Source organism: Odontesthes bonariensis, chromosome 6, assembly GCF_027942865.1.
Source record: "Odontesthes bonariensis isolate fOdoBon6 chromosome 6, fOdoBon6.hap1, whole genome shotgun sequence".
NCBI lineage: Eukaryota > Metazoa > Chordata > Actinopteri > Atheriniformes > Atherinopsidae > Odontesthes > Odontesthes bonariensis.
The window spans coordinates 15,549,587-15,567,466 of NC_134511.1; the positions used below are offsets into that span (position 1 = coordinate 15,549,587).

The following is a 17,880-nucleotide window of genomic DNA, read 5'->3' on the forward strand; positions in this document are numbered from 1 at the left end:
TTCTAATTACCCAACACAAGCAACCCATGAGCTCTGACTAACACTGAAAATGTCGTCACATGCTGCCCTCTGCTGGAGGCCAATATGCAACAAACACAGCGGATGGCACATGAAAAACAAAACATGCAGTACAAAGAAGAGGATACAAAGTCTTTCAAATTAAACTCACTGAGGGCACTTCACTGTTTCCCACTTTACTTTACCTCACAGATTATCCTCCACTCTTACCTTTGTCTCAGGGAGTACAAGGAGTTACCAAGCCTTCCCGATCTTATCATCTTTTGTGCATCTAAATTCATATTTAAAAAAACATCATTGTACTAAAATGATGCAGACATCAGTGTTCAGTAAGAAATATAAATTATTAAAAAAAATCTACAGAGAAAATGAAATTATAATGATAATATTTACGATACAATCCAAAATTCAAAGTTAGAAGGCAAGTAGACCTCTTTTTGGCTCTTGAAAATCAAGAAGAGGTCCACTTGCTAATCAGTGCTCATTACAAGAGTGTACATAGAGCTTAGTCAAATTTCTTTCTCATTTTATGCTCCTCATGCATGAATTGAGCTCTAAAATACAATCGATTTACAGAAAATCTGCTCTTTATACACCTTCAAGGGCCTTTTACAGACTTCCCTGAAGAAAACTTGCAGCTCTTTGAAACAGCTTTTTCACTGCATGTGAAATGTTTCTTGGATTTACTTTGGCCAGCATATCTTTCCCCTGTTTTTTAGAACTCCAGAGGCGTGTGTTGTTGTTGTTGGTGGTGTTGTAATCGTTAGTGTACAAACAACAATTTCTCAATATGAAACTGTTGTTTTCATACTGTTATCATATATCAGAACAGACTCTCTATCCTCTTGGCTTAATAAAAGCAAATGAAAATAAAATTTAAAGAGAGCCATGATCTAATAATACAAGCAGAATGTGGCTTGGTGTTGTCTTACAGAAATAAGCAAGGCTTTCCCCGAAAAATGGTACCTGAATGGTAGTGTACACAGCTCCAAAACCTGTAAAGCCCTCAGAGATGAACAATTTCATGTTCCATATGCACCCCCATACCATCAGGGATGCAAATTTATGCTGAGAACTATTTACTTACATTGCTTGGCAGATTTTCCCAATGCAATCTTTAACCGCGTGGTAATACAGCTTACCTTCTTAAAAAATTCGGGAGTCAAGGTGCCGGTCTACTTAGTTTTCCAAGCTTTACAGAATTAGCCCATCAGCGGCTTTTGTTGGCCACATCCAATTTATTCATCCATCCATCCATTTTCGGGTCGCGGGGGGGGGGCTGGAGCCTATCCCAGCGGTCAATGGGCGAGAGGCAGGGTACACCCTGGACAGGCCGCCAGTCCAATTTATTCATATTTTTTCAAATCTTTTTAAAACTTGGGATCAAATTTCTACAGACACCTAATGTTTTTCTCTGCACCATCTTCAATTACATAGGGTTTAAACCATTGTTTTTTTTTAATTTTCTTTATTAGAAACAGGGTTGTACTTTCATGACCTCTCATTCCAAACTAAACATCAGTATTTCAAATCAGCTTTTGGGCTTAATGGCGAACTCTGCTCTTCCAGATGTTTACCCCGATTAAAAGACAAAATCATAATCAGATAAATTGTAATTTTTTTCTCTGTAACACCCAATATAAGACATTTCAGCAGTAATTTGTCAAATATAGCACTTAAAGATATTTGATGGCAAAAAATGGAAAAAAAAACGTTTTTTCAAGTTAATAGATCTTTATTTGAGTTCATATAGTATGCATTCTCATTCAAAAGGCATGAAGATAGAAAAGATACAGAAAATGGATCATGGATATAAATATACAAAGAGAAGCTAAATCTTTACAACCAGTAACATTACATGAAGGCTTATGAACATGGAGCACAGCACTTTGGATTACTTAAGATATATTCACCAAGAGCCACATCGGACACAAGCTACATGGTAGTTAACATTTAACTTCATGCAACTGCCCAACATTTAAACTTTGCCTTAACCTATCCCTTAAGCAATAGAAAAGTCTGATTTAAGTGCATGTTTCTCCTGTCCCCTTTGGCGATACTGAATATACAAAACTCAGCCCTGGTGTCATTTCTCCCATTGAAACTGGAAACAAATAAAACCCCAAAATACAGACAGTATAACCCACATCTATACAGTCAAGTCTCACTGTTAAATACAAGCTGAGTACCATGCCATAGATCAAAGGACTCCGAGTGGTCGATTAATAACAAAAAGCACAGTAGGACAGTCAAGTACAGGATGACAGAATAGGCCACATTGGTCAGAACTGAAACCGGTCTACTTCAGCTACTTCAAGTATCCACTTACATTTCAAACCCCATCTACAAATCAACAGACTCCACATTAATAAACATCATTAAAAATTGGCACAAACTGAACGTGCAGATTACCAAGAGTTATTCCTCCAAGTACACAAAAGTCAAGATGCTAGTGCAATAATAGAATAATTAAGAATAACATTGATTTCAGCATAAACATAATAAATAAGGGAATAGACACATAACACGAAGGAAATATGTTTGGCGAGGAAACAAGAAGCTAAAGCAAAACAAAAAGGACAACATCTAAAAATCTGCAGAAACAGTAGTGACAATCTTCAGTGGCTAATTTAACAAAGACCCACACACAAACTCACACACATACACACCATGTGCCAGCCAACATATGCACATGCTTAGGCACAAACGTTTAGTATGGAATCTGATTCTGGTAATACTGGAGCATGTCGTAGGTTCTACTCCTGTTAAAACAACAGCAAAAAGATGCAATCAGACATCTGTTTTCTGGGAGCAAACATTTAAAAAAAAGAAAACAAAAAAAACTGGAATGTACTAACCTGTTGCTGAGGAAACAGTTCTGGATGACTTTGATGATGAAGGAAGCCGCATCTTTCTCACTCAAACCCGGGTTGAATCGCTGCCTAGATGCGGGGGGAAAAAAAAAAGAAAAAAAAAAAGCTATTAGTGCCAACAGGAAATGACGTCAATCTGCTCAGCTGCTTATTTACTGTCACAGTAGGGCAACAATGCAACCATGTCAAACAAATGTGTGACTCACTTGAGCAATTTGATAGTTTGTCCTCTGAAACAGGGAAGGCCAGTGTCCAGCATGAGGTTAACTAAGGAGACCACAGCATCCATGTAGGGCCTGAAACACCAAAGGAACAAGGGTTATTATTACTACAGCTTTACGGTGCGGTCAATAGTTACCTCAGTTTCTCTACGTACTCACCTGACAGCCAGGTATCCCCTTACACACATCTCCATGAACCACTTGAAAGGCGTGGCCTCCATCTTCCCACCCATGATCATCACCATCTCATCGGTGAGCTTGATATCTGGCTCCCAGCCAAGGTTCCCACCAGGGGAACTTTCAAACATGAACCCGAAGTCTATAAGCACACACGCAAAAAAAAAAAAAAAAAAAAAAAAACCACGATGGCGTAAGATTTTTCAGGACGCATCAGTTGAACGGATAAAGCTAATGTCTGGTAGAATAACTACAAATACAAAAGCAACTACTCAGAGACATTTTGGAGGACTGTTGACAAAACTGTGCAAAAATTTAAAAATCAATTAAAAGGTTTCTGATGAAGTGAAAATATACAACAGTTACTGATCAATAATCAAGTTGCAATGAAGTCTAAAACATGTTGTGGAATTCCACACGATACACACCGATGTGGATGAGGTGGCCCTGGCTGTCCAGCATGATGTTGCCGTTGTGCCGGTCCTTTATTTGCAGCAGGAAGAGCAACAAGCTGTAAGCTGCCATACTGCGGATGAAGTTGTACCGTGCCTGAAGACAAGTGTTGGAGGGTATATCAGATAAAATAGTAGAATAATACTTTTACGGAAATAAATATAGTGTACTTTTAAAGGGGATGATGTGGAAAAGCCCGTGTGAGGCTGTGATATTAGGGACTTACCTTCTGGAATGCCAGTGTAGATTCATCTCCATACTGGTTCCTGAAGTAGTCGTACATGCCAAAGTCTGTCTGTCGCCCAAGTTGGTCACGAGACTTGCAGTCCGGGATGCATTCAATCACTCCACACTGGTGGAACAGAGGAAAAAAGAAGAGGTGATAGCAGGGACGACAGCTATATCTTCACTTTTAGACAGTTTTTGGTCTTGGTCAGTTAAGAGGCTTTCATGGGCCCAGATAAATCCAAAGACCTGAGACATGACGCCGAACCTTCACATATATCTCGGCCCGCAATTAATGTTTGGTTTGGTGGAGACATGCCACGTTCACGCAGGTTGTGTACCAGAATAAATCAGAGACGAGCCCGTCATGATCAGATGGTGGGGCTGCATGGTGGTGTGGTGGTAAATACCGTCACCTCACAGCCAGAGGGTTCATCGTTCGAATCCCGGCTGGGGCCTTTCTGTGTGGAGATTGCAATGTTCTCACTGTGTATGTGTGGTTTCTCTCCGGGTATTCCGGGTTCCTCCCACCGCCCAAAAACATGCATGTCAGGTTAATTAGTGGCTCTAAATTGACCCGAGGAGTGAGTGGTTATTTGTTTCGTTGTGTCTCGCCTTGTGTACCCTGCCACTCATCCAATGATAGCTGGGATAGGCTCCAGCACCTGCTGAATTGGATGAAGAAGGTATAGAAAATGGATGGATGGTTGATCAGATGGGCCGGATCTAATCTAATGTAACTAAGGTTTAGTGTTATTACAACAGCAACTGAAACCAAAGAGTACCAATGCTCAGGAGGTGAGGGTTCACAGAGCAGAGGCCTGACTCATCTCAGAAATTATACCGAATTAGCAGTGCTAAGATTAGCAGCCGTGGCAAAGAACAAGCAAATGTTATCAAAGCTCAAGACCAAGGGTTTTCTTCACTCTAACACCTAACTCTAAACAAGCTATGTGGACTTCCAAGCTAAAATGTCAAGTGATTTAGCCACGTTGCTTCAGTGACAATATAGTGACAATAAATTTGACCAACTTTCATGGCAACAAGGATGGATTATATGTATAATATTTAGACATAGTGGAGAATATTCCTAATATTACATTGAGTTAAAGACAAAGTTTTGCTCGCACAACTTGGAAATGTCCAATGTTAAGTTGTTAATAACAATAAACCATCAAATCTGGGCCATGGGAGTCCTTGTGACTGTCTTGTCCAGCAGCGTTTAGGGTTGACATGTCTTAGTTCTTTAAATGTGTGATTCCCAGCTTTCGAATAATAACTCAGTTAAGCTCCAGGTGGTACATTTCTGAATTTTTAAGTGTTCAAGCTCAGGTTCAAGTTTTTTGTCATATGAAAACCTATGAGGAAATAGTTTAGTGCTATAAGAACTCACTCCAGGAGCTGTGGCCACCACTCTGTAAGGAAACACATAAAGATCCAGGCCCACCAGCTGGAAAATGTTCTTAAAGAGGCTGATGATCTGCAGAGCCAGCATGTCCTGCAAACACAAACAAGCAAATGCTAAAGGAAGGGGCAAAATAGATCGAAGATTTATGATGGATTTAAAGTGCCAAGTGGATGGTCGGGATTGTGATGCTGAGACCTGTCTGCAGTCATCTCCAACTTTAAAGATGGCTGCCTGCCAGCAGATTCTCTTGGCCTCTTCTTCACTTTTCGCCTCATCCACAGAGTCTGAGCGACACAGCAGACCTGAAGGGAAAAGGTTAAGACGCATGCAACATTTAGAAGAATTCAATCTACAGAGGTTTGCCAGTATGCAGTATGGAGACAAATTATTACACAAAAAGGGGCATTTGAATTCATCTGTAAACATGTCTGGAGGAGACTTTTATAACTAACAGTACCTTCTTTTTCCAGCTCACTAACTCCACATCTCTTAACTTTGAACCTGGCCAAGTATGGAGCTTTAGCAGCACTAGGGAGACACACAATGTGAATAAAAGGTATATTTTAGTGAGGCTTTTGCATATTCGTTGCTGCTTTTCATATCATTTTTATGTTTTGAGGCCCACCTCTGCATTGGAGTCCCAGACTTGTAGTCTATATCCAAAACTATGGCCTCTGGGTTACTGGGAAGATAACAGCCAGGCTGGACTTTAATCTTTGACATGGCTTCCAGGCAGGCCCTCTTCCTCTCCTCCCCTTTGGGAAATGGCCTGACAGAAAAAAAACAACGTGAACACGGACTTTCCCCTCTAGCACCTATGTGCCTCTCGCTGAATGACTTCAGACCATAATTGACAGCCAGGCTCTGCTGTTGGTCACAAAGAAGAATCACTGGGAGTAATAAAGAGAGGAAGCCAGGCTACACAAGAGGTTTGTCCCCTGGTTTGTTGCAATTAGTGCTGTAATGAGGGCAAAGGGGAATTTGTCACCCTCTAGTGGGCTGACAAAACACTTTTTGTATGGAGGGTTGTCAGAAAACAGCTGTAGTCAGAGGCAACGCAGTATAGTTTTCCAGAGTGGTGCATAATCAAACTGACAGAGGAGCAAACAATAGTTAAATTAATGAACAACAAAGGGATTTAGAGAGCAGAACACTGGTGGCAGTAAAAAGAACAAAACATCTTGGGAAAACTTATCCCTTCATAAACACCTTGAATATTGCCTGGAGGGTTCTGCTCAACAGGTGTTACATTGAAGTAATAATAACTTTCAGGCCTCTGGAAAAGATCTAAACCATAGATTCCCATGTTTTCTATATTCTTCCAATTTACATGATTTTGATTAGATTAAAAGTATATTATATTGCATCAGTTATTGAGAAAGCATTTCATTGATTAAGATATTGTGAGATGGAGGATAGATCAAAATATGTGTACTTATATGTTATAAGAAGTAACAAAAATGAGAGATTAAGGAGAAAAGAACTGAATCAAGGTTTTGTCATATGGTAAAGGGGCTGTAAGGTACATGAAATAAAGGGCACCCCTTTTTTAAAGCATTCCAGATTCCTCCAAACTGCTCCTGTTCTCACTTCCACTTCAAAAACTCTGGCTACACTACAGTTGCTGGCTTATGGTCGTATGCCTTTCAACCATCAAATAACTAGAAACTAGAGCAGTAACAGCATTTTCCCTCTGAAAGTTTTGTTATGGATGTGAGGCTGAAACAGCAGTGTAAGCTTATAACCTTATTCCAAATCTGCAAAGCATTTTTCAACATTTGTCTTTGTGTATAAATGCAGGTCAGCGCTGCTATCAGCTTTTACACACCGATCTGCTGTTTGTAGGTGATATTATTTGATTATCAACTAGACAAACAATGTGTGAGGAGGACAAACTCCCTGTTAGCAGTGTTTTACACAACAGAAGTTCATAATAAACCAGAGGGAGATTCAAAAGAAATTAAACCAATGTTTGAACACACCTATCATGAAGCGACACAATGACGCGTATTTATATTGACCCTCTGACCAGTGCTGAAGCAAACTGGTTCTTGGGAAGTTTTGAACTGAGTCAACAAGCACAAGCCCCAAATTAGTGCTGAGCTCATGTTAGTGGAAATGGGGTAACAGTGACTTTGATCTTCAAATTCTAAGCATCGAGTCTAAGCAGACATTTACAAGAACGGACAGAAGAATGAACGACCTGAAAACATGCCTCCAGCTACAGCTGTACGCGCTTACTTGATAGTGGCCGACACATTGGTAATCTTGTTAAAGAAGTCAAACTCTCTCTGGTAAAAGTCTTTGGCTGGGCCAGAGAGAGAGCCAGTGATCTCCTCCACCATCTCCTCCAGCAGCTCACCAATGTCAGCTGCGGGGAAAAATGACACAAGATCATTGTTTTTTTTAAACATTTGTAAGCGCCCACATTGTATTGTTGATGTGTCACACTCGTGTCGAACTGGGCAGAGAAGGAGCGGGTGAATATCTTACGGTCTTTCTGGTGTGCTTCCTCGTCCAGGTATATGTTGGTGTTCATGTTCCAGATGAACTGGTGAGCCAGCAGTTGAGACTTCTGAGCGGCCCACAGGATGTACTCTCTCACGTAGCCCATCTACAATGGGATGAAAAGGGGAAAAAAAACTAAAAACCAAAGCAACACAAGAGAGTTTGAAAAGCATTTGCAGCCTCAGAAAATATAGGACTTACCTTGTCATAACGAAGGGCTTGGACAATTTGAGGGATGTAAAATAAAATGGCGTCCTAGAAACATATATATGAATAAAAATTAATTTCAAGCACAGATGAAAAAATGATATTTTCTGAAAAATTACAACAATTCATTGTCCATATGTGATGTGATGTGTATATGTGCGTACAGGAGGAAAGGAGCGCAGCACTTTGACCCCGTACTGGGCGGTGAGGGGGTGAGGAGGGTACATTGAGGAGAAGTAGGACAGTCCAGTTGGGGGGTCTACTGGGGCCCAGCACAGAATATGACTCAACTCTGGAGAGTCAGCATCGATTGTATGCCATGTCACCAGGAACTGAAGAAAAAAAAGTTTGAAAAAAAATCATTAATCTTGGACAACATTTAGGTCAGTTGTTCTCAATGGGCAGCATACATCACGGGATCAGATCTGATGGTTGTTGATCTCTGTTAACAAGCCTCCAGTGGGGGCTGTGTTTATGAGCTACAAAAGTGAGTGGGATAAACAAGTTGAAGATGTCAAAGCAGATCATCTGCTGAGGTAGCGTGCTCTATGGGGACAGCTGTGCTCCGAGTCCCCTGCCTCTTCTTTAGACAGGTATGGAGCTCGTTAAGAGCTCAATCAGGCAGAACTAAGGACTCGATTAAACTTGCACAACAAAATAATTACTTGTGTGACAATACACATGAAATGACAACTACAAGTGGCAAAAACTTGTTTCTTTTGTTTAACTTTTGCTGCAACCTAACTGACACGCAGTAGTGGTAACGCAGTTATAGATAGATAGATAGATAGATAGATAGATAGATAGATAGATAGATAGATAGATAGATAGATAGATAGATAGATAGATAGATAGATAGATAGATAGATAGATAGATAGATAGATAGATAGATAGATAGATAGATAGATAGATGGGTGTATTGGTTTGATATGCTGTATAGTCAGGCATGCAAATGGTTAAAGTCATAACATATCACAGGACTGCATAAAAAAAGTAAAGTAGAGAGAAAGAAAGAAAAGAGAAATGGATCAAAGCTGGTTATGCTCTGTCAATTTGCTGCAATAATACTTCGACAGACTGTGTACATGAAAGTTGTCAATCATCCATTTGAATTAGAATGATTTACAAGGGACTGCTCTGGAGCTCCTGGAGTGATGCAAATAAAGATTTAGAAAAAGTTTCTCAACATAATGGACAATTCTGCTTACCCTCTACATAGCATTGTGATCAAACAAAGTGTGTTCAGTCAGAGGCTTCTTCAGCTCCGCTTTAACAAAGAACGTTGCAGGAGGTCATTCCTGCCCACAGTAGTAACTCTAAACAATCACTTTTTTGCAATGACTGATAGCTGTTATGACTCTTTATACAACAAAAATAATTTCCCGTTGCCTGAAATCAGTAGTGTGACATATTTTGTGACGGTTTGAATGTCTGGGACTTTACTGGGTCTGTGGGAACTCTGCGTATCCCAACAAAGTCACGGGATCGTGTCAATGAACAAAGAAATCCTGTAATTCCTTTCATTAATTTCAGTGGACTAATAACTTTATTGAAGGACTTATAAATATTAAAAATTCCTTTCCTCCAGTCTCCATATATGGTGCATGCATTTATACATCATTTTCTTATCCTGAGTGTATTTTTTATGTTATATTTGTTTATCCACGTTGTAATGCAGTTCAACATCTTCATTTCAAATTGTTGAGTACATCTTTAAAGGCAATTTTCATCAATGCAAACTTTGGGTCTTGTCTTTTTCCCTTTTATGCACACACCAGAGATCTGTGAAGCTCCTAAATATCCATATTCTACAAAAAAAAAGGGTAGAAGCTAATACACACAACTGCCATGCTGGTGGTTTGTAGTATCGAGCAGATGATCTTACCTTGACCGCCTCAGGAACGTCACAGACGGCTGCTGGATCCATTCGCACCAGACGGGTCACCTCAGAGACAATAGACTCTGTGTTTTTAAATCTGAAAGACAAATACAAAAGCCAAAAAGAGTATCCTTAAAGTAAGAAGACTTCTTCAGATTAAAATCACACAACACTTGTAATTGATGAACAGCAACAATCAGCTAAACTCTGCCAAAGCGTGTGGATGGATCATTCTTTGGTGAATGAGATATGCACATTTAATAAAAGGGTCAAATAAGGCATTGGATTGGTACGATGCGGACATTCTTATTCAGAGACTAATTGTGCTGTCGCATTCATAGAGTGAGGTGATGCTGCAACTATAATTCTTGTTTCAGCCAGTTTTAACATAAAGGTGCAGAAGCCGAAGTGAAAGTATCCTTTACTTAGTTTTTGCAATAATAAAAAAGGTAAAAATTCATTAATGTTACGTATTTTGTATGTTGCGTTATTGCTGGTTTAACCCGTATAATGTTATTCAAGTTCAATTTAAACATTTTTTAGATAAAATGCTGGATATTTCCAGGGGACGAAAGCTGTGATGCATTTAGTTTCTGTGTACCTGGCAGGCAGCTGCAGAGCGAGGTAAGGCGCTATGTTCCAGGCCAGGTTGACATTGTCTTTCCACTGTTTTTCTGTCAGGCTGATGTATTTGGATCTCCAGTTTGCAATGCTGGTCTCCACCGACTGCTCTGTGGCAATAGCAAGCTCCTGAGTGGATAGCGGGTTGTACCAGATTGTCAGGCGCTCAATCTCACTGGCCTGAACAAGAACGCACAGGGTTAGCAAGGAACATCCCTTTCACAATGATGTTCTACATGTATTAGTCCTCTCTGCTGTTCTCCTTACTGCCACTTGTTTGTGAATGCAAAGAGTTGTTTAAAAAGTAAAAAAATACCAGTAAAGCCAGTAGCAGAGTCCTGCGTTTCATGTAATATTTGTGAAGCTGGGAACCTCTGTTGCATTTTTTTGATAGCCCTGAAACAGTACAAAGAGAAAAACATGAGCAATCTACAGATTTGTATGACGTTAAAATGACCCACTTCACGTGAGCAGAAGAAGCGGTCGGAGGTCAAGTTTTGCTGTGACAATCTTTACAATAAATGGTGCATCACAGAAAATTTCCTTTTAACACTCGGCATGTTTTACCCGATTTCTTGGATATGGTGGACATCCCAGACGAAAGAGGGTAGGTGTTGATCCATCCCTGAGCAACCTGCTGCCTCTGGCCTACCGCTGCATCGAGACTGTTGCGGCTGTCGGTCACCGCCATTACAGACAAGCTGTTCACCGACATGTCTTGGGGATCTAGACAAACAAAAATATCAGAAATCTGCCCAACAAATTCCTTATTTATGTATACCCTAAATGAAAGCATGAAGGTCAACGCGCCATCTTCTGTTGTTCTAATGCATAAATACTCTTAAAGTATAATTAAAAAAAAGCCTGTGTGAGAGATGAGGTCACAGATTTCTGAGCGTTCTACCTAGGGGAACCAGCTGATTGGCAGTTAGATACTTCTTGTCAGATTGCAGGCTGGCATAGAACTTGATGATTATGCTGATGTCTTCTCTCAGCCTCTTATCCGTCTGAGTGGGGAACTTGGGAGCGACACTACACAAAAAAAGATACGGTAAAGATGTAAGTGGACAGAAAAGGACCTTTAAATTTCAATAAAAACAGAAGATTTTTCTGCAAACACACACACACACACACATAAAAAAAATAAAAAAAAAAGATTAGATTGTTCTCTACCAGAAGTAGTCAAAAGCTGTGGAATAGATCTTCTCTCGAAGGACGTTTCTGATGGTGGCGTTTGTCACAACATCGGCATGCAGCAAAGTCAAACCCAGAGTAAGTAGTCTGAAACCAATTAAAGATGACAATACAGTATATTTATTTACGATTTAGTATTTCTTACTGCTGCTTAGCACAATATTTAACCACTCTACGGAAAAAGTAATTATACCGAAATCTTGGTCCAATGGCAGCAACATGTCGGTTTAGGCCGCTTTTAGATCCTCCGACACTTAGAGAGAGAGATCTCTGCAAAATGGTAGTGAAAATCTCCACCTGGTCTGCACTGCTGTATTTGGCTATCTCAAACCTCTGCACCAGGAACTGGAGGGAGAGCAGGAAAAAGTTAGGATATTTGTCTACGGAGGGATCCAGAAAAATGCACGGAAAGAATTCCCTGAAATGCTTTTCTGAAGGCATATAAAGGTGAGAAATACGACAAAGAAATACAAAACTAAAATAAGAGAGAATAATGAGAGATTCAAGATGCTGTGAGCTGATGGTGGATGCTCCTCATTTCCATGTAGTATTCTAGACACTCAATTTCATTCAGATGAGACGTGAGCAACTTGTCTCGAAACGCAATACAAAGCAAACTAAATATATTGCACATATTTTCACATATAAAGTTAACAGGGATTTTGGTCCTGATGAAATAAGTCCTAATGACACACACCTCTGACCCGTAAATGCTTAAAATTATTGGCTTAATTCTATTTTAAAATAATACATGAAATTAAAGGGATAGTTCGCCTCTTTTGACATGAAGCTGTATGACATCCCATAATAGCAATATCATTTATGAACATTGACTTACCCCCTGCTGCGTCCTGTGAGCGAGTTCCAGCCTCGTTTTGGCGTTGACGAAGGTAGTCCGACTAGTTGGCTGGGGTCCCGAAAATAAAGCATTTTGCTTCTCAAAACAATATGCGTTCAAAAGAGTAATACATTCGCATCACAAAATCATCCAGCCAGAAAAAGTCAGACCTCACAATCGCTTGGCGCTATTTTTGCCTCCCTTCATATCAATGCGTTCAACCACCTGCCGACAGCCGCACCTGTTACGGAGTTTACTGCTCGGTCTGCACTTCGTTCTGCACGGTTTACACAGCCCGTAGTGATACGAAGGTAGAGAGAAATAGCGCCAAGCGATTGTGAGGTCTGACTTTTTCTGGCTAACGATTTTGTAATGCAAATGTATTACTCTTTTGAACGCATATTGTTTTGAGAAGCAAAACGCTTTATTTTCGGGACGCCAGCCAACTAGCCGGACTACCTTCGTCAACGCCAAAACGAGGCCGGAAATCGGCTCACAGGACACAGCAGGGGGTAAGTCAATGTTCATAAATGATATTGCTAATATGGGATGTCATACAGCTTCATGGCAAAAGAGGCGAACTATCCCTTTAAGATTAAGTGAAATTCAAGGTAAAATTTTAGCAGATGGTAAGTTACATTTCTAGCAACTATACTAGACACAGTGGGTACTTTTTCATGGAAGGTCTTCTGGCATTCTTCAACCATCAAGCAAACATCAATAATGCAGCATTATATCCTCGTAGATTTCAAAGCAGGACCGTATTATGTGTAATTTATTGATACCAAGTCCTATGATCTCTGCATCCTGCATTTTAAAACCGCTTTAACTATAAAACAGGATAGCAAGACAAGCAACAATAAGTTGAAAATGGATTGGTAGTTTATGTCACTGACCTCTATCCAGAGGAAGTGAGGGACTACATCAGGAGCACAAGGTGCAGGTTGACTTTCTTCTGAGACTGCAAGAGGACCAGCTTCAACTTGAGTCTCTGTAAATAAACCCATCTTCAGCTCCACTGTCATCTGCCAAGCTCCAGCCATCTCACGCATAAACTAAAAGAAAAGAGAGGATAAGATATTTGAATCAAATGATACCATACATTCAAATAACAAATTTTTTAAATCCAACTTTAAGAAAGTGATAAATGTACATACTGGCACTTCAACCCCATTGTGTGCAGCCAGGAGCCATTCCCAGCAGGCAATCGCAGTTTCCAAGCCATGCTCTGTAAACATCTTCAGTGGAGACCAACACAGGTGGTGCAGCAGCTGTAGATCACAGTCTGAAAAACAACATAAAAATGACCAAAAATTTAATGAATTATAAAATAAAGCAACTTGCACTAAACTTTAAAAACTATGAGATGCAATAAGGCAGAGCTGGTTGTTACTTTTGGTGGTTATAAGCAGGGCAGCCATCTTGAACATGGCTTGAGTGAAGGCCTCTGGGTCTTTTCTGTCAAGAGCACTGGTCATCTGATGGATCATCAACTTTTTGAGGTCTGACTGGCTGTGAGTGGCCTCTGAGAACTGGATCATACCAGCCACCTAAACAGCACATTAACAGGTTGGGGAATCACACTGTGCAGAGTGTCTAGGAGACCATAAAGTATCTCAGAACACACTTTACCTCTCCTGTGTACCGGTTTCGTAAGTTGAGTGATGCCATGAAGTTGGAATAGTCTTTCTTCACACATTCTGGTCTCTCTGTCAGCTGGGTTGTCTAATGGGAAAACACAATCTCGGTACTACTTGGGGCCAAAGAATCACAAGCCAGGAAAGTGAGATACATAGTGACGGTATCATGGCTGAGCCCTGTCTCTGTAATTAGTGTTGAGACCAACCTGAGGGAAAGCAGCCTATAGTTGGTCATATGGTGGAAGACAGCATCAGCATGACCAGTTTGCCAAATGGACAACCAGCCAACCAACCCACCCGTCCATAGCAGGTAAGTAACCAGGTAACCAGCAAATCCGTAAACCAGCCAAGCAACCAGGTAGGTAGTTCGGTGCAGTTTATTAAAGACAAAATATAACAAATGAAGCAAATCAAAAGACAGATATAGCAGAATGCAAGGCCAAGAACGAGAATAAATGCATAGCAAGCAAAATAATGTCCCACAGACTAGTAAGCGTGCACACATAAACATCCAGAACTGTAAACAACCAGATCCATTCCAGTTGTTTACAGAGAAACTGTGCAGAATTCATGAAGAATAAAACATGTATGTGCATAAAATAACAAGACGCTTCAGCTCAAAACTGCAAAGGCTTCCACCAAGCAGCAACAATTTTCTTGTTAAAAAGCCATTATTTTGGACAAATGTTAATGAGCACCAAATCAGCAAGCCAGGAGGGCCACTGGTAGTTCAACAACTGTAGTCAACTGGCCTTACGACAGAAACCAAACTTACATTTGATAACACTTTGTTAGTGTTAGACTGAAATGTGTTCAGCAGCATTTAAATATGTCTAAATATGATCGGTAGATAGGATTTACCATTAACTAGGTACATCTTTTTGTCTAAATTGAGACCACTTTAATCTGGGGTAAATCTAACTTCTAAGGGTCAATAACTAGGCTCTCTGTGAAGTTTTGTGTGCAGACATGCAAGAATGTGCATCTGTGACTCACGCCGAGTGTTGTGCTCTGTCTGTTGTAGCCTGCAAAGTGCAGAATACTCTCTGTTGCCATGGCCAGACCAGTGTGCTGGGACAGCCCTGATACCCAGATCTGATGCTTGTTCAGGTACTCCTGCATTTATACAAAAACGGTCAGAAAAGGTACAAACATCAATATAAGGGATGTGGCAAATCTCTGTTAAAGTTAAAACTTTAACTTCCTAAAACAATAACGATAATAATAAAAACAACAAGTTGCAAATCAAAGAGGTAGGTACAATCAAATGAAACTGAATGCTTGAAAGAAATCTGTGGCCATCTCTGATACTTAAAGTTAAAGAAACAGACCTGTAGATGGGACTTTGTGACTGAAGGGGCCCATTTCATCGCCTCTTTCAGGATCTCACCACAGCGAGCAGCAAAATCCTTCACTATGCTCTGCAAGGACACAAGTATGGAACACTTTCTGAAGAAATGAAGAGCTAGACATTTAAGTTTGAGTAAAATATGTCTTTTCACAAAATGCTACAATAATGTTTGCTCTTTCTTATGGATTTATTATGTAGCATATGATAAGAAAAACAATAAATCTGCCACAAAGTTTAATAAAAATCATATAGTTTCATTTGGCAGATAAATGGATTCTGTGATTGAAAAAGGATTTCCAAAAAAGCAATGAGGACTAGTGTCATGATTGTGTTTAAAACTTATACCATGCTGCCCTCTAGTGGCCATAACTGTAGTACCAGTCCACACTCACCTCTCTGGCTTCATATGTGTCAGGAACAGTGATCCTGTATGGGGTGTCTGGAATGTCGTAATATGGCTGATCCTTGTGAATGTCCTAAAAAAAACAAAAAAACACATAAATTTGTTGCAGCTGAAGTGTATCGTTGCAAATATTTCAACACTTCTCTGAGATTTAATCATACGCTCCTTTTATTTGAACTCTGTATTTTACCCATCAAAGAGACACAGGCCAACAACCTGGTACTGGGTTGTTTACACAGCCACTCTCCTGATACTTACAGCACTTAGAGACAGAGAAAGTGTCTGTAAAATATCCAGCATAGTCTTCAAAACTCGACCACTCCAAAGCAGATGGGGGAATCTGGTTAAGGTAGAGGGACTCACATAAGAAATGATGAACACACCGAAGGCAGACAAGCTAATTGATTGAATTTAACTTACGTCTCAGCCAAACCAGAGAGGTATTTGTCTGCCACTCTACGGATCCTCTTGTGGGTGTGGTTAAAGTTAACCAGCAAGAACTGAGCGTGGCGCTCCAATTCCTCTTCGTGTTCTTTGGTTTTTGCCTTAAACATGAAAAACACAGATTTTTATCCTCTACCACCGAACCAATGAAATCTATGCTTAGTGAAACGTTAAGACCTTTAGATAATTCTTGCCGCCACTCAAAGAAACCATGCTACCTACCTTTTCAGCCATCATCTGAAGGAAGACATCAAATACCTTATCACCGACACAAATAATGCACTGCAGCATGCCTGCGAGGATCAAAATTGAATATGAGAAATTGAATTAGACTTTTGGGAACAGGATACCCAAAGGGTTTCAGGCATAAAACCCTCACCAGATTTATCTTTCTGGATGGCTTTGACCTCAAAGTATCGGAACATGACCTGGAACCTGTCGGGGTCATTAGATCGCAGCATCCTGACAGAGAACAAGAGAAAGAGAGATATCAAAGCGCTGCTCACTCCAATGACAGTATATTGAGGAATTTGTGGAGCCAAAAGATAAGAATGTCTTCCTATTTGTTATGGTTGTGGAGCTGACCTCATGTATTCCAATCTGTAGACTGAGAGCAGGTATGTTGACATGGCAAAGTCAAGCTTGTTAATGAGGGCAGATCCTTCAGGTGGAGGGTCGAGCAGATTGCTGATGGTTGTCCGCAGTTCACTCAACTCGGCCTGGAGAATAGAAAATAGCAACAGTGAGACCCATGGCTGCTATTTCAAGAAGTCTTAACTACTAACTACTTCAGTACATGAAGAAATAGATCTAGATTTTTTTAATACTGCACCGGTGTCACTGTGTCATTTTTCAGAGCCGAGTTGTATTGTAGTTCAGAACGAAGAGGTTCTCCACTTGGAAAGGTGAGGAGAGGAGACTTGGTAGCAATCTCACACACACCTTCATACCACTCCTCTGGCCAAAGCCCTGAAAAAAATATATAAAGAAAGCGTCTGTTGTTATACTTATATCTCTGTTCTGAGTAGGTTATTTGAACCTATAAGCATTCCATAAATCTATTTTTTTTTATCTAAAATTTATAATATTTGTATTATACCCACTTGCCAAGAAATATCAATGTTGTTTGGGAAATCCAAAGCTACTAAAGCAAACTCCAGTCATGAAACTTTAACATCAGCGCCCATTCGCCTTACATAATATGGCATCAAGGTGCATAACCTTTTACAAAAATGAGAAATACCTAAATTCACTTCATCTCTCACTCACCTGATCCTTCCACAGCAAAACCCATGACCACGGAGTACAACCAGAAGTCTCTGAAGAGCTTCTGGAGGCGGGGCTTGGCCTCTTTGATTGGCGGAAGGCGCCGAGTCAACTGCAAGTTAAAAACAATCAAAAAGGGTGACAAGCGTTGAG

General features: G+C 40.3%; 1 protein-coding gene across 2 annotated transcripts in view; it reads right to left on the reverse strand.

Moving 5' to 3' along the window:
• Positions 1-1,732: 1,732 nt before the first annotated feature.
• pi4kab (phosphatidylinositol 4-kinase, catalytic, alpha b) overlaps positions 1,733-17,880 on the reverse strand; it is a 28,638-nt gene continuing 12,490 nt past the window's right edge. Inside the window, exons 20-55 of one of the 2 annotated variants that reach the window (XM_075467562.1) lie at positions 17,731-17,839; positions 17,294-17,430; positions 17,047-17,180; positions 16,841-16,923; positions 16,684-16,754; positions 16,438-16,562; positions 16,276-16,357; positions 16,007-16,090; positions 15,595-15,684; positions 15,260-15,379; positions 14,470-14,484; positions 14,256-14,348; positions 14,017-14,173; positions 13,781-13,908; positions 13,520-13,678; positions 11,979-12,130; positions 11,765-11,872; positions 11,496-11,623; positions 11,159-11,317; positions 10,908-10,987; positions 10,572-10,771; positions 9,977-10,067; positions 8,255-8,422; positions 8,085-8,138; positions 7,869-7,989; positions 7,617-7,746; positions 6,001-6,144; positions 5,833-5,903; positions 5,571-5,677; positions 5,361-5,465; positions 3,969-4,094; positions 3,718-3,838; positions 3,272-3,431; positions 3,098-3,187; positions 2,877-2,960; positions 1,733-2,780 (exon numbers count right to left, since the gene is read on the reverse strand). In XM_075467562.1, coding sequence (XP_075323677.1) covers positions 2,729-2,780; positions 2,877-2,960; positions 3,098-3,187; positions 3,272-3,431; positions 3,718-3,838; positions 3,969-4,094; positions 5,361-5,465; positions 5,571-5,677; positions 5,833-5,903; positions 6,001-6,144; positions 7,617-7,746; positions 7,869-7,989; positions 8,085-8,138; positions 8,255-8,422; positions 9,977-10,067; positions 10,572-10,771; positions 10,908-10,987; positions 11,159-11,317; positions 11,496-11,623; positions 11,765-11,872; positions 11,979-12,130; positions 13,520-13,678; positions 13,781-13,908; positions 14,017-14,173; positions 14,256-14,348; positions 14,470-14,484; positions 15,260-15,379; positions 15,595-15,684; positions 16,007-16,090; positions 16,276-16,357; positions 16,438-16,562; positions 16,684-16,754; positions 16,841-16,923; positions 17,047-17,180; positions 17,294-17,430; positions 17,731-17,839 — 4,038 coding nt within the window. In that variant the 3' untranslated portion in view covers positions 1,733-2,728. The remainder of the gene's footprint in view (positions 2,781-2,876; positions 2,961-3,097; positions 3,188-3,271; positions 3,432-3,717; positions 3,839-3,968; positions 4,095-5,360; positions 5,466-5,570; positions 5,678-5,832; positions 5,904-6,000; positions 6,145-7,616; positions 7,747-7,868; positions 7,990-8,084; positions 8,139-8,254; positions 8,423-9,976; positions 10,068-10,571; positions 10,772-10,907; positions 10,988-11,158; positions 11,318-11,495; positions 11,624-11,764; positions 11,873-11,978; positions 12,131-13,519; positions 13,679-13,780; positions 13,909-14,016; positions 14,174-14,255; positions 14,349-14,469; positions 14,485-15,259; positions 15,380-15,594; positions 15,685-16,006; positions 16,091-16,275; positions 16,358-16,437; positions 16,563-16,683; positions 16,755-16,840; positions 16,924-17,046; positions 17,181-17,293; positions 17,431-17,730; positions 17,840-17,880) is intronic. The other variant, XM_075467563.1, reaches the window with a different exon arrangement.